The sequence below is a fragment of the Vicugna pacos genome, chromosome 10 (genome assembly GCF_048564905.1).
Source record: "Vicugna pacos chromosome 10, VicPac4, whole genome shotgun sequence".
NCBI classification, from domain to species: domain Eukaryota; kingdom Metazoa; phylum Chordata; class Mammalia; order Artiodactyla; family Camelidae; genus Vicugna; species Vicugna pacos.
The window spans coordinates 65,828,487-65,841,022 of NC_132996.1; the positions used below are offsets into that span (position 1 = coordinate 65,828,487).

Consider the following 12,536-nt stretch of genomic DNA (forward strand, 5'->3'; position numbering starts at 1 on the left):
GCTTTCAACCTGGCCCAGGCCAGCATCAACCCGGCACCCTTCACTCGCCTGGGCCCAGGCTGTCCACAGAGGGTAGCCGTCCAGGCCTGAACTCTGCAGTCAGACTGCCTGGGTCCAAAGCCCAGCTCCTCACATTCCGAGGCTGCCTCCTGCCCCCAGCTGACCGTCTGAGCTACAGCAGTGCCCAGCCTGCCGACTAAGTGAGAGGACGTGTGTAAAGCACTCGGCACCTGAGTAGTAGCTGCATTGATGCTGGAGGGGAGGAAACTCGAGTCCCAGATAGGAGCGGGGACTTGAAATTGTCACGCGGTCTGGTCTTTGTCTCCTCCCGCTTGGCCCTGGACAGGCCCCTGAGGACCCTTCTTTGGGAGCAGGCCTCCACTCATCTGGGAGAGTCTGGGTGTCCTTTGGGGAACACCTGTACATCCTTACTTGGAGGCCTCGGCTACCCCTGGAGGGGGCCCTGTCTCTGAGGCCAGTTCTGCCCGGGCCTCCTGGAAGCTGCCTGCCCCTCCCCTCCCCCCCCCGTAAGCAGGCTTCGGTGTTCAGAGTCTCTCTTGGCAGCGAGTACCTATTGAAGCTGCTCCCAAAAGCTTCCTGCCCCTCCCCACAGATATTTGAGAAACAGTTCTGAGGTGTACAATGGTGATTAATCTTTATTAAGCCCCCACAGCCTGCCGGGTGCCGGGAATATTCCCTGGGACTTCATCATTTCAGCGAGAATGCAGAGGGACCCCCCTCCGGGAGATGTTTGAGGATGCAGGTGGGTGCTGCGCTGATGGCGCTGGTGTGGGGGTGTGGAGCCCAGGGGGCTGACGGGATGGCAAGATTGGGGCAGATGCAGGATGCCGTGCCATTGGGCCCCACTTCTGATGCACACAGACCTGTGTGGGGCTGCTGCCCGTCACGGTACTGTGGCAGCTGATGTAGACGGGCACCATCTGGTCCGGGTCACGTGATGACCCGCAGAGTCACCAGCTCATGGGCCTGACAGCTGGCCAGCTGGGAAAAGTCCGTGGGAACTGGAGGCCCCGGGAGAGCGGTGTGGGTGGCAAAAAACCCTGTGTGCGGAGGCTGCCGGAAGGTGGGTCTACTACACACAGACAGATGGAAGGTCTGAAAGTCAGAATCCCAACGCCAGTTTCCTCTCTGATCATCTGGAGGGATATCCATTCCCACGGAAATGTTCCCCAAATGGCAAGATTTGCAAAGACAGGAGGGATCAGGCCCAGGAAACCCACACCTAGGGCCTCTGTTCAAGATCAGAGGAGGGCCTCTTTGGGTCTCCCAGGTGTCCTGACATTCCTGGCTTCTCAGATGCTGCTATAGACAGGGTTTGCCGGGGAAGTTCTTTGAGTCATAAAACTTCACCCCGGAAAGGAGCTTTGGGAAAACCAGGTCAGCCTGAACCAGAGAGGTGCAGCAAGTTCCCACAGGCTCACGGCTGAGTGAGTGAACGCTTGGGTCCCTGCTAGGAACACAAGGCCTTTACCAAAATGTCACCACGCTGAGGAGTCTCAAGTGGGGCCCTGGAAGCTCCCTAGAGAGCCAGGTATCACATTTGCAGCCAGTGAGAAGTATGGTGCTTTGTTTTCATTTGCTGTGTAAGTGTGAGTGTGTGTGTTTGTCTGTCTGTCTTCAGAGGTCCCGAGGGAAAGAGACAGATCAGAAAGGCATCTGAGAGAGGCATCCTAAGAGAAAGGTTGGGCAAGATCCTGAAGGAGCTGGGCTCAGGAAAGACTTTAGGAGGCTCTGGGCCCAGCGACAAGGTGTAGTCCCTGTGGTCTCTTCGTGTCCCTTTGGTAGGACAACTTCATGGCAGATTCACGTTTTCCTAGTGGGCTCTGGCACCAGGGGCAGGAGGCTGGCATTGGAGAACATGGGCAAACTTATTCCTGAGCATATATGAGGCATCTGGCACTCTGAGTGTGACACTCCTGGGTATGACAGTGAAGGCTCTGGGGACATGAGGCAGTGGTCCCTCCACTGTGATCACATGGCTCCTTTAGGGCTCTGACTGTGAGATTACAGAGCTCTTTGCAAGCAGCAGAAACTAATTTCAGCTCATTTAAGCAGAAAAGGAGTTTATTAAAAGCATTTTGGAGCTTACAGAATCTTCAGGTGGACCGGAGAGCAAAGCATAGAGGCCACAAAGCTAAGAACCGCAACCAAAATTGCCCCACGAGCCTGGACCCATGGAGAGCACACGCCACCCCCAATGCGGGGCGCTGGACGTTTCTCCTCCTGCTGCCACTGTCCCACCCCTCCTCAGAAGGGATTCTGCACAGTCCCTTCTGGTCCACATCTCTCATTTCTGATTCAAAATCTGTGGTGGGTGTTTCTGATGGGCGGCTCCTAGGTCACATGCCTGCATCCAATTTACAAGGGAAGCTGGGACTTCCCAGAATTTTCAGCTTCCACAGTAGTCCATGTGGGTTGTTTTTAATAAAGCAGTTGGGAGTCTCCAACCTGGGAGAATGCTGGGAGGCCCAAAGAATTCAAATGTCCTTCACATGTGGATTACCATCGAGAAGAAAGGAATGAACATTTCTGGAGAACCTCCTGTGAGTTGGGTGTCTTATGCACCTGTAGGAATGCTGCTGGCCCTTAAGGACCCTTTGGGAGACATGAAAAAATATGCCTTCCTCTACTGCCCTAATAGGATACCAGTCTATGAGGTTCCTGATGCAAACACGGCCCCTTGGACGTGGTTCCAGCATGCATAGCGCCACCTGCTCAGCTGTGTGGATTTTGCACGCACATACTCAAGAGCTCAGAAATGTACCTTGGTCTATCTGTAACTCAGCTTAGCCGTGCATCTCTTTGCTTCCAGTCCAACTCAGTCCTCTCTGAATTTAAACTGTCCATTCAGGACTCAGATCCAATCAGGTCAGGCTCTGTCCTTGCTCCCTTCCATTTCCCTTTCCAGGAGGGTGTAGATATTCATGGAGCTTGCTGCTGAGGGAGCAGCATCCGTCCATGTAGACTGCCCCTGAGAACTCATGGGTTTTGGTCATCTACACCTGTCCTCCCTGCACCTGCCTGGAAGCAATTGTGACACTCTGACCTCTGGTTGCCAGGGTCACACAATCGACCCTTCAGCTGCCTTCCCTGGACCACACACGTGGCCCTTCCAGGTCCATCAGTCTGCTCTCAGACACACCAAGTCCACTTTGGAGGTGCAGAAACTTCTGGATGCCCTCGACTCGTGACACGGGGGTATATTGAGAATTCTGGAGAGGGGCCTGCTTGCCTCCATTTCTACTGTAGTGAGATTTCTCCATACAGGCAGAGGGGGTTGTGGGAGGACTACTGCATCCTCAGGATACACCTGGTAAGGGAAGTGTAGGTTCCCTCTGCCCTGATGTCCCCCAAATATATCTGAGACTTTTTGAAGCCACCTTCAGGCTCAGCCCAGAGCAAGAGGGCCAGGAACCCCTTTGCAGACCAGCAGCCATGTTTAGGAGTGCTGCCTCTCCCCTTCCCTCCCACCTGCTGGTGGAACCATCTCCTTTTGGGTGAGATTTTGACTTCAGTGATGACACATGCCTTCTCACTCTAGGGCTTACAGCATCAGCTCCCAGCTCTCCAAGTTCAAAGCCAAGCTTTTCTACTTAACAAAAAATCTTTCTCTCTTAAAACCCTCTCTGTGTTTCAAAGCCTCTTTTGCAACTCAAAGCCAAGGATTTGACTCTCTGTTCTGAGTTCCCTTTGGAGAGCGATGCCAACTTAGCATCTGAATGGAGGGGAATGGATATAAGGAAATTGCCTACAGCAGAGCATCAGTTAATAGTTCAAAATGATAATACCCAGTTCCCTTGTTATCTCAGGCTTCGTGATAATCCTTCTAGGGGAGTGTTATCACACCCATTCGGGTGAGACGAGTGAGGCACTTTCCCAGGAGCAAAATTGAAAGAAGTGCCCCAAACTGAGGAATTGAGATAAGTAACAGCTTAATGCAATAATTTAAAAAAAAATCAAAATTAATGCAAAAAAGTCAAGATGAATGAAATATCAAGTTTTAAAATAAAGAGAGGATTCGCATCATGATTCTTCCTTTTGCCACAGGCTCCAATAATGGCTCATCACAGTACTGGTTCTAATCATGCTTTTATTCCAGTAAACAATTATTTGCAATCATTGCTGAGGTTTTTGGCACTCCCTTACATTTTTTACCTGGGACAAGCACTCCAACCTCCTCTCTTTCTCCAGTTGGGAGAATTGAGGTTCATAGAGGGTAAATAGCTCAAGTGGAGCAGATGGTCCCATGGAACTGGTGGGAGAGACACTCTCTGTTCATTTATTCAACACATCTTCCTTGAGTAGGTACAATGTAGCAAGCACTGGGCTCGGTATTAAGGAACATGGGTGAATATGGTCCCTACCCTCATGGAGCTTTCATCTTAGTACAAAGGAAACAGGCTTCAAATAAGTCACAGTTAATCATTTATTTAATTATAATTAGAATAAGTACTTTGAAGGAGAAATGTGGGAACTCTGTAACATGGGGGCTTAATGTGCTCTGTAGGACCTAGAAAGAGTCTCTGAAAAAGGGAGGTTTCAGCTGAAACCTTAAGGATAAATAATATGAGCCAAGTACAAGAGGGACCAGCATGTGTATAGGTCCTGGGGTAGAAAGAAGCTGGTATGTTTGAGAAACTGAGAGGAAGTGTATTAGGCCAGGTGAATTCTATAACAAACAGCCCTTCAGTCTAAATGGTTAAGCATATTAAAATTTTATTTCTCACTTGCTTCAGTCTAATATGGGTCAGATAGCTGGTCTCCAAGTGGTGACTCAGGGATCCAGTTCCTTTCCCCTTTTAATACTGCAGAAAATAAAAGAGAGTAGAGGATTGTGCTGGGTTGTAGCATGTATCACTCCTGCCCACATCCATTGAACCAGTGCTCATTCCAGGGCCCCATCCCATCAGCCTGCTGAGTGCTCAGGAAGAAGACGAGTAAAAGAGAAGTTGGTGACCTGCAGTAGCCCCTGTCGCAGGGAGAGGAGCCAGGACAGGCAAGTCCTTGGTGATCACAGTTGGGACCTGGGTCTGGAGGCTTAGCACAGAAGATCCAACTTGCACTCGGCCACAGATCTAGGAAGTTATTAACATAAGGGCAGTTGCCAGCCATGACCACCATGGCCTTTTCCAGAAAGAGGAAGCCATCATGCTTAGGGCCATCTTGGAGTGTGGAAGCCTACCAGCACCCATCAGGATGGTCAGGTTCCCATGCCAGGAGGCATAGCCCTGGGCATCAAGTCAGCCTTACTCCCTTGGCCTCTGTTCCTCCAGCTCTGGCGTCCCCTGGGAGAGATGAAGGGGGGTTGGTGGGTACTGAATGGAAAATGACACTCTCAGTTTTCAACAGACGAAGCAGGTCACTCTCAGAGCTCTGGTTTCAGGGGCATGTGATCCCCAGGGTATGTCTAGGCTCCAGTTTCTAGGGACTCTGGCGAGCCGATGGGCAGCCACTGAGCTAGCTTTGTGAGTTTGGCTGTCTACTGATGAGGGGCCCGAGACTGCCTGGAATTTGCTAACAGGCAAACCCTGAGCCCAGATCACAGCCCTAGGGGTCTCTTTGCTCTGCCCTCTTGAGCAGAGGTTCTGAGCCTGCTTGGGGCTTCCTAGGCTTACCTTGTGGGTTCTAGGACACCCTTAGTTGGACAAACACACTGACCCCAGGGCCTGGGATCCAGATCTCCAAGTAGGGCAGTCCTAGAAATCTTTCTCCTGTTTGCAGGATGGGGGCGAGCATTTGGGCATCCTAGCTGGTTTTTCTGATTTCCTCCAGCTGAGAGAGACAATGAGACGTAACAGGAAAAGCCCTGGCTTTGCAATAAGATAGACTAGGTTGGCATCCTGGCTTTGCCCCTGACCAGCTGTGTGACCTCGACTGAACTACTTAACTTCTCTGAATCTGTTTCCTCTTCTGTAGGGCAGGGGGATTTAGTACCTGCCTGGCAAAGCTGTGGAGAAAGGTAAATTAGATAACCTGTAGGTGCTCAGTAATGATAACCATCATGATCATGTGGAAGAGAACCGAAATGAGAGGGGTATGAGCTGCACAAACTCCTTACCCCAACACGCATGCACACATTTCTCTTGCAGCTGCAGCCAAATGGATCCAGTTAAAATGTGTGTCGAATCATGTCACTCCCTTGCCCAAAGTCCCTCCGGATCTTTCACCCAGAGTCAAAGCCAAAGCCTTCACAGAGGCCACAGGCCCTCTATGGTCCACCCCCCACCTCTGTTTCTCTCCCTGTCCTCATCTGCTTCCAAGCATCCCTTGCTCCTGGGGCTTTTGCTGCTCTGGTCTGCCCAGGTGCACTCCCACCCCAGGGTTTTGGCATTGCCGTCCCCTCTACCTGGAATTTTCTCCAGACATCTGTCTGCTTGGCTTACTCCCCCTCTTTCCCATCTTTGCTCAAATGCCATCCTGTCAATAAGGACTCCTGGCCACTCTGTTTTCAGTGGGGTCCTCAGCCCTCCTCGTCTCTTCTAGCTTTACCTCCTCCATAATCTGATCACTGCCTGACACACTGAAATGCATTTTGTTGATTATCTCCACTCACAGGAATACAAGTTCCACAAAGGCAGGGTTTTTTGTCTATTAGTTCATATTCCTAGTAATTGCCAGCGCCTAGACATACAAGTAGGGGCTTAATGTTTGTTGAATGAATAACTGAATGCTGACAAGGACTCACGCTGTGCCTGGCCATATAAGGGGACTGGGCCATGGCATGAAGGACACTGTTGTTTTTCTTTTTGCCGAATAAGGGAATTTGACTAGACCCTCAGGAGATCATGAACCATGGGGATTGCATGTGTCATTGAGTGAATTCTGGCCTTCATGAACTTTTCTGGGAAGAGGGTCCCTGGCTTCTTGCAGACATTTAACAGAGCTTGTGATCTCCCGGAGGAGCTTAGCACCCTCCCTGCTCTGACATTTCATGGTTGGCTCTAACAGGCTCAAATCCTTGTTTTTTAAGAACCTGCGATGTTAGCATTCCATGATCTTATTCAAGTCTTAGCCACCACACGCCTGGCCCCAAAGATCAGGGGTGGGAACCAGAGGGGCCTTGGCAGGGTCAGCGGGGTGGGGACTGGGGTGCCTGTGTCACCCACCTGAGGATGGGTGACAAAGGAGGCTTCTAGATTCAACGTGCTGTTCCCTTCCTTTTAATTATAAGAAAATAGATTTAAAGCAAATATGACAAAATGTGAACAACTGTCAGCACTGGGTACTGGGCACGGAGTGCTTATTGCAGAGAACTTTGTACTTTTTCTGTATCTCAAATATGCCTTTTAAAAATACAGATTTGGAGGTGGGCTGGACAATTCTAGCTAATGATTAGGAATGGAGAAGCCATCTCTGGGGGCCTGAGGGGCCTGTCCTTTGGGCGTTTTTCCAGTGCAAGTGCGGGCAGAGGGCTGGCCAGGGTCTGGGGCCATTCCTGGAGCTGTCGGAGCCCCTCCCCTTCCCTGCTCTCCTCTCTGCTCCTCTCGAGTGTCAGTTTCCTGTCTTCCTGGGGAGTGGGGAAAGGCTGAGAGGCCCCGTGCTGGGGGTGAAGCTAATTCATTAGTGACGCCTCGACAAGGACCAGGCACCCGCAGTGCCAGCGTGATTCATCAGCACGGTTGCCCGGCTGCCAGCCTTTGTGGGCCCGGAACGCCAGCACATTTTACCTTTACCCACTGAGAAGGGCCTGGTGGGAGGCGAAGGTACAGCATATACCGAGAGCAAGAAAAAGACTTGAAGAAAGAAGAGGGCTGGTGCCTTGTACCCTGGAACCCAGAAAGCTCTGCTAAGGCTGGTGCTGGGGCTGCAGGGGCTTTTGTGGCTCCTGCCCCTGCTGGCAGAGCCCCAGAGGGCTGCCTGGTGCTGGAGTGCCAGCTCCAAGCATGTGGTGAGGGGGGCTGGCTGGGCTTCCTCCTCCACAACAAATGTTCCCTTGGGGAAACTGCTTGTGCGGGCAGCAGGGGTTTGTGGTGTGGGGAGGTGCTCATTCTTGTCTTGGCTGCCCAGCTGGGTTTTCCTCAGCTTGCTGATCTCTGAGGTGTCACCTCTTCCCAGAAGTTCTCCCAAATGAGTAGAAGGGAGAGGGTTGGACTGGGGCTTGGGTGAGGATTGGAAAGAGAGTATAGTCCCTCTGGCTGGGGCTACACCCCAGATTAGATGTTTGAGCTCCATTTCCTCTCTGCCTGGGTCCTCTGCTTCAGCTTGCATCTTGTTAGTCTCTGTTCCAGGACAGGACATCTGAAGCTAGTTCCTGGTTCACGGCAATGCCTGCCTCTATGTCCCCCATCACCTGTGCACCCCTTGCCATCCCTTGCCTGATTACAACTGCAATTGCTCTGCCCTTTCGTTCCTTTATCCAACCACATATATACCGAGGATCTGAGCAAAAGAAGCCAGGAGCGAAAAAAAAAAAAAGTATACACTGAATAATTCCATTTATATAAAATTCAAGAGCAGGCCAAACTGATCCATCAGGTAGAGGTCAGGATCCTGGTTGCCTCCAAGAGGTGGGGATTGACTGGAAGAGGCAGGTGCAGGGAACTGTGAGTGATGGAAATATTACAAGGGTGTTGACATTTGTCAAAACTCACCCAAATGTACTTAGGATCTATGCATTTCACTGTATGTAAAGTTTGCTTCCATCTTTTAAAGTGTTGATAATTTTCATTGAAATTCTCTGTGCCAGAAGGAAAAGAGATAAGCTTGCCTGTCCTGCCCAGCTTACATTTTAGGGGATGTGGTTTTCATCCTCTCCTTGCAATGGGCATTGCTGTCTGCCCTTGGGCTGGCCTCCCTGTCTGCCTGCAGTGGGGACGGGTCAAAGGGCAAGATGCTGTGCAGAGGTCTGTCCCTTCAGCCAATTACATGGTCACACCAGCTGGGTTCAAGGGAAGGTGGGAAGGTATGATGGAGGAGGCAAGGTGCCTGCAGACTTGGGTCCCTGGCTGTACCCCTTTACTCACTGTGTGACCTTAAGCAAGTTGCGTGACCCCTCTGGGGCCACCTTCCTTATCGTTCATATGGGATTAATAATGCCTCTGTTATGGAAGTTAGAGGCTCTTCTATGAGAAAATTCATTGTCAGAGGTGGAGTCGTCCATTGTTGTTTCCATTTACTGGTGTGGTACATGGTTAAGAGCATAGGCTGGAGAGTCAGACTGCCTGGCTTCAAATCCCAGCCACTAGCCAGCGGGGTGACTTTGGGCAAGTCACCCAGCTCATATCAAATCTTTCAGAGCCTTAGTTTCTCTGCCTTTAAAATTAGGGGTACTTACCTCATAGGCATAAGGCAAGGATTTAAGGCAATGCTTAGCATAGAGCGGGGCACAGAGCAGGCGAGTGTTTCTGCCGGCGACTCTGGCGGGAGGGCTTGAAAAGGGAGGGGAGAAGGCAGCCGAAAACGGCTGTTGGTGGGAGTGCGTGCAACAGGAAGAGTTACAGAACGAGAGTGGTCGTCATTGGTGGTGCTCAAAGGCGCTCATGTGCTCCAGTCCTCTGTCCACCACAGCCACACGCAGACTTAGAGCAAAGCAGGAGGGACATGGCAGGAGACGGGAGTGTAGGTGCACTAACCAGGCACTGAGGGTGCCAGGGGCGCGGAGGAGGGCGGACCCAAGCCTGGGTCCCTGCAGATCCTTAGTTGTGACCCACACTGAAAAGGCCCAGAAAGGAACACTGTTCTGAGTCACTATCCTAACGTGACCTCAGCGGGAAGCCTGGGCGCACCCGCGGGACATGAACGGCCGTCTGTGTCCGCGCCCCTCAGTCCCTCCTCCAGAGCCACTTTTCCCGAGTCCTGGGTCCCGCGCCGGCGTTTCCTCGGTCCTTGGTAACTTCTTTTTGGACTTGCAGCTCTGGGCGCACACTACCACACACCAAACGGCTCGATGTGGCTGGAAGTGTAGACAGTGTCGGTCGTCGGGTCTGTGTGGGCACGGGTCCAGGCTTGCGGGGAACGGATCTTGGATTCCCTTGGCAAGCGCAGGTTCTGGGGCTGGTCGGGTGGGAACGCCGGTGGCGGACTCGGGAGCCTGGACCCGGCTCCGGCGGCACCTTGGCCCCGCCCCGTCCCGCCCACCCTCCGCCTCATTGGCAGCCGCACGCGCGTCGGGGTTGCCAGGGCGACGGGTCTCCAAGCTGCGAGTCAGCTCTAACCTGAGCCAGTCGGCCTCCGGCGGAGGGAGCAGGGGAGGCCGGTGGGCGGGCGGCCGAGAGCGGCGCGCGGCGGTGGTGCCCCAGGCGGGCGCCTCCTCCCGGCCCGGCACGGCCCCCGTCCCGGCGCAGGGGCAGGCCGGGGCGGGGGGCCCCGGAGCCGGCGCGGCCTCGGCCCCGTCGGGGAGGCCGGGGGACCGCCAGGGCGGGGAGATGCCCGGCGGCGGCAGCGGCCCCGGCCGGGGCCCGTGACCATGGGCATCGCGGAGTCCACGCCGGACGAGCTGCCGTCGGACGCGGAGGAGCAACTGCGCAACGGCGAGCAGCAGTTGGAGCTGAGCGGGAGGCGGCTGCGGCGGCTGCCCAGCGCTGTGTGCGCTCTGAGCCGCCTGCAGAAGCTGTACGTGAGCGGCACAGGGCTGCGCGAACTGCCCGAAGAGATCGAGGAGCTGCGCGAGCTGCGCATCCTGGCGCTAGACTTCAACAAACTGGAGCGCCTGCCCGACGGCCTGTGTCGCCTGCCGCGCCTCACGCGCCTCTACCTGGGCAGCAACCGGTTGCTCGCGCTGCCCGCCGACTTCGCGCAGCTGCAGAGCCTGCGCTGCCTCTGGATCGAGGGCAACTTCCTGCGGCGCTTCCCGCGGCCGCTGCTGCGCCTGGTGGCGCTGCAGTCGTTGCAGATGGGCGACAACCGGCTGCGCGCGCTGCCCGCCGAGCTGCCGCGCATGACGGGTCTGCGCGGCCTCTGGCTCTACGGCAACCGCTTCGAGGAATTCCCGCCCGCTCTGCTGCGCATGGGCCGCCTGCACATCCTCGACCTAGACCGCAACCGCCTGGGCGGCTTTCCCGACCTGCACCCGCTGCGCGCCCTGCGTGTCTTCTCCTACGACCACAATCCGGTCACTGGGCCCCCACGAGTCGCCGACACGGTCTTCCTTGTGGGCGAGGGCGCCGTCGAGCGTATGGCCGAACGCGACGAGCCCACGCCCCAGCCGCCGCCCCGGCGCCCAGCGCGGGCCTTTGAGGATGAGGAGGAAGAAGACCTGCTCATAGGGAGCGGTGGCTCCCGGACTCTGCGGCCCCCGGGGAGCAGCCTCGGAGCCCTGGAAGCAGCTCCAGGACTGGGCACCTGAGCCTGTGCTCTGAGTGATGGGCTTCGGCCGCTCTGGGAGGAGGGGCTCTGGAAAGGTTTGTGGGAGCAGCGAGACTTAACTTGGGGCAAAGGCAAGGTCACTTTGAGCCAGCTGCCCCGGGGACAGGCAGGCCTGGGGGCCATCTTCAGACATTCCAGGGTTGTAAGAAGACTGCCCCCTGGCTGGTCCCTGGGCAGTCATCAGGCCAAGAAGTCCCAGCTCCTTCCATTTCCTATAGCTCTGTCTGGTCCCTGATAGTCACTGACAACACAACAAAGGTACCAGCTTTCTCCTGGAACCAGGGTCCACGGAATCATCACCTTGGCTGTGGATGCCCAGGGCGCCCACCAACCTCCCTCTCCTGGAGTTTGGATCTCCTAGGTCCACCCTTTCTGGTGCAGGAGCTGCTACCTCTGGGGTGGACCACATGCCTGCATGAGGCAGAACTGCCCCTGGAGGAAGGCCTGGCCCTGGGGCAGGGCCTTGGAGTTGGCTCTGGTGCCCAGGACAGGTGTGGGAAACAGACTGAGGCCCTAACACTGTAGCTGCCCTTGCCCCTCCACAGGGGCTCATCGTGCATACCTCCCTACCCAGGCCCCCTGAATTTTGGGTGGGGGAGGGGGAACTCAGAAGGCAAAGTCTCTTCCCCTGCCTTTCATTCTGTTTTCTTCTCCCTGCTTGTGCCTGGGATCTTGCTGGGAAAGAGAATTCTCCCTCCCTTCCCCACAGCCTGAGCCTTCCAGCTGTCAAGTTTGAAAAGAAGCCACTGTGCCTCTAGGGCCTCCTGCACCCGAGAGAGAGGTTCTCTGCTCTGGGAGGCTGCTCCAGCGCCTCTCCCACTGCCTGCACTCTCCATTCCCTTAAATGGGCACCATCAGGGTGGCTGGCACGGCGTGGGGCATGGGACGAGCTCCGTGTGCCTCCACTCCGTCACCAGGAACAGCCTCCAGGGGTGAGGAGTGGGGCCTCACTTTGCAATTCCCAGGGCCAGATCTTTCCCATCCAAGCAATAATGGGAGAAGGGCCCAGGGCCAGGGACACTCAGGGACACTGTCAGGGGCAGGGGCCCCTCATGGTAGTGTTTTCTTTAGGAAGAAAAAAAAACTGGCTGTAAACATAAATTATATTTCTCGGAGACAGAATGTGTGTTTCCCACATGCCTGTTTATTTATAAGCCCTGGGAGCACTGGGTCCCGTCGCTGTGGGGACCCTGGGCTCCCTCTGGCATTGC

At 54.6% G+C, this 12,536-nt stretch overlaps 1 protein-coding gene and 1 long non-coding RNA gene across 2 annotated transcripts; one reads left to right on the top strand and one right to left on the bottom strand.

Moving 5' to 3' along the window:
• Positions 1–8,439: 8,439 nt before the first annotated feature.
• Positions 8,440–10,067, bottom strand: LOC140699068 (uncharacterized). The gene is made up of 2 exons (XR_012077088.1): positions 9,296–10,067; positions 8,440–8,562 (listed from the first exon to the last, which is right to left on the bottom strand). It is a non-coding gene; the product is annotated as an uncharacterized lncRNA (long non-coding RNA).
• A 132-nt stretch (positions 10,068–10,199) lies between these two features.
• LRRC10B (leucine rich repeat containing 10B) lies at positions 10,200–12,447 on the top strand. The gene has a single exon (XM_072970855.1). It carries the CDS (start codon positions 10,427–10,429, stop codon positions 11,303–11,305), a length of 879 nt encoding a protein of 292 aa, XP_072826956.1. The 5' UTR covers positions 10,200–10,426; the 3' UTR covers positions 11,306–12,447.
• Positions 12,448–12,536: the final 89 nt, after the last annotated feature.

Coding starts and splice junctions, on each gene's coding strand:
- LRRC10B (XM_072970855.1), top strand. CDS start 10,427: ATGGGCATCGCGGAGTCCACGCCGGACGAGCTGCCGTCGGACGCGGAG.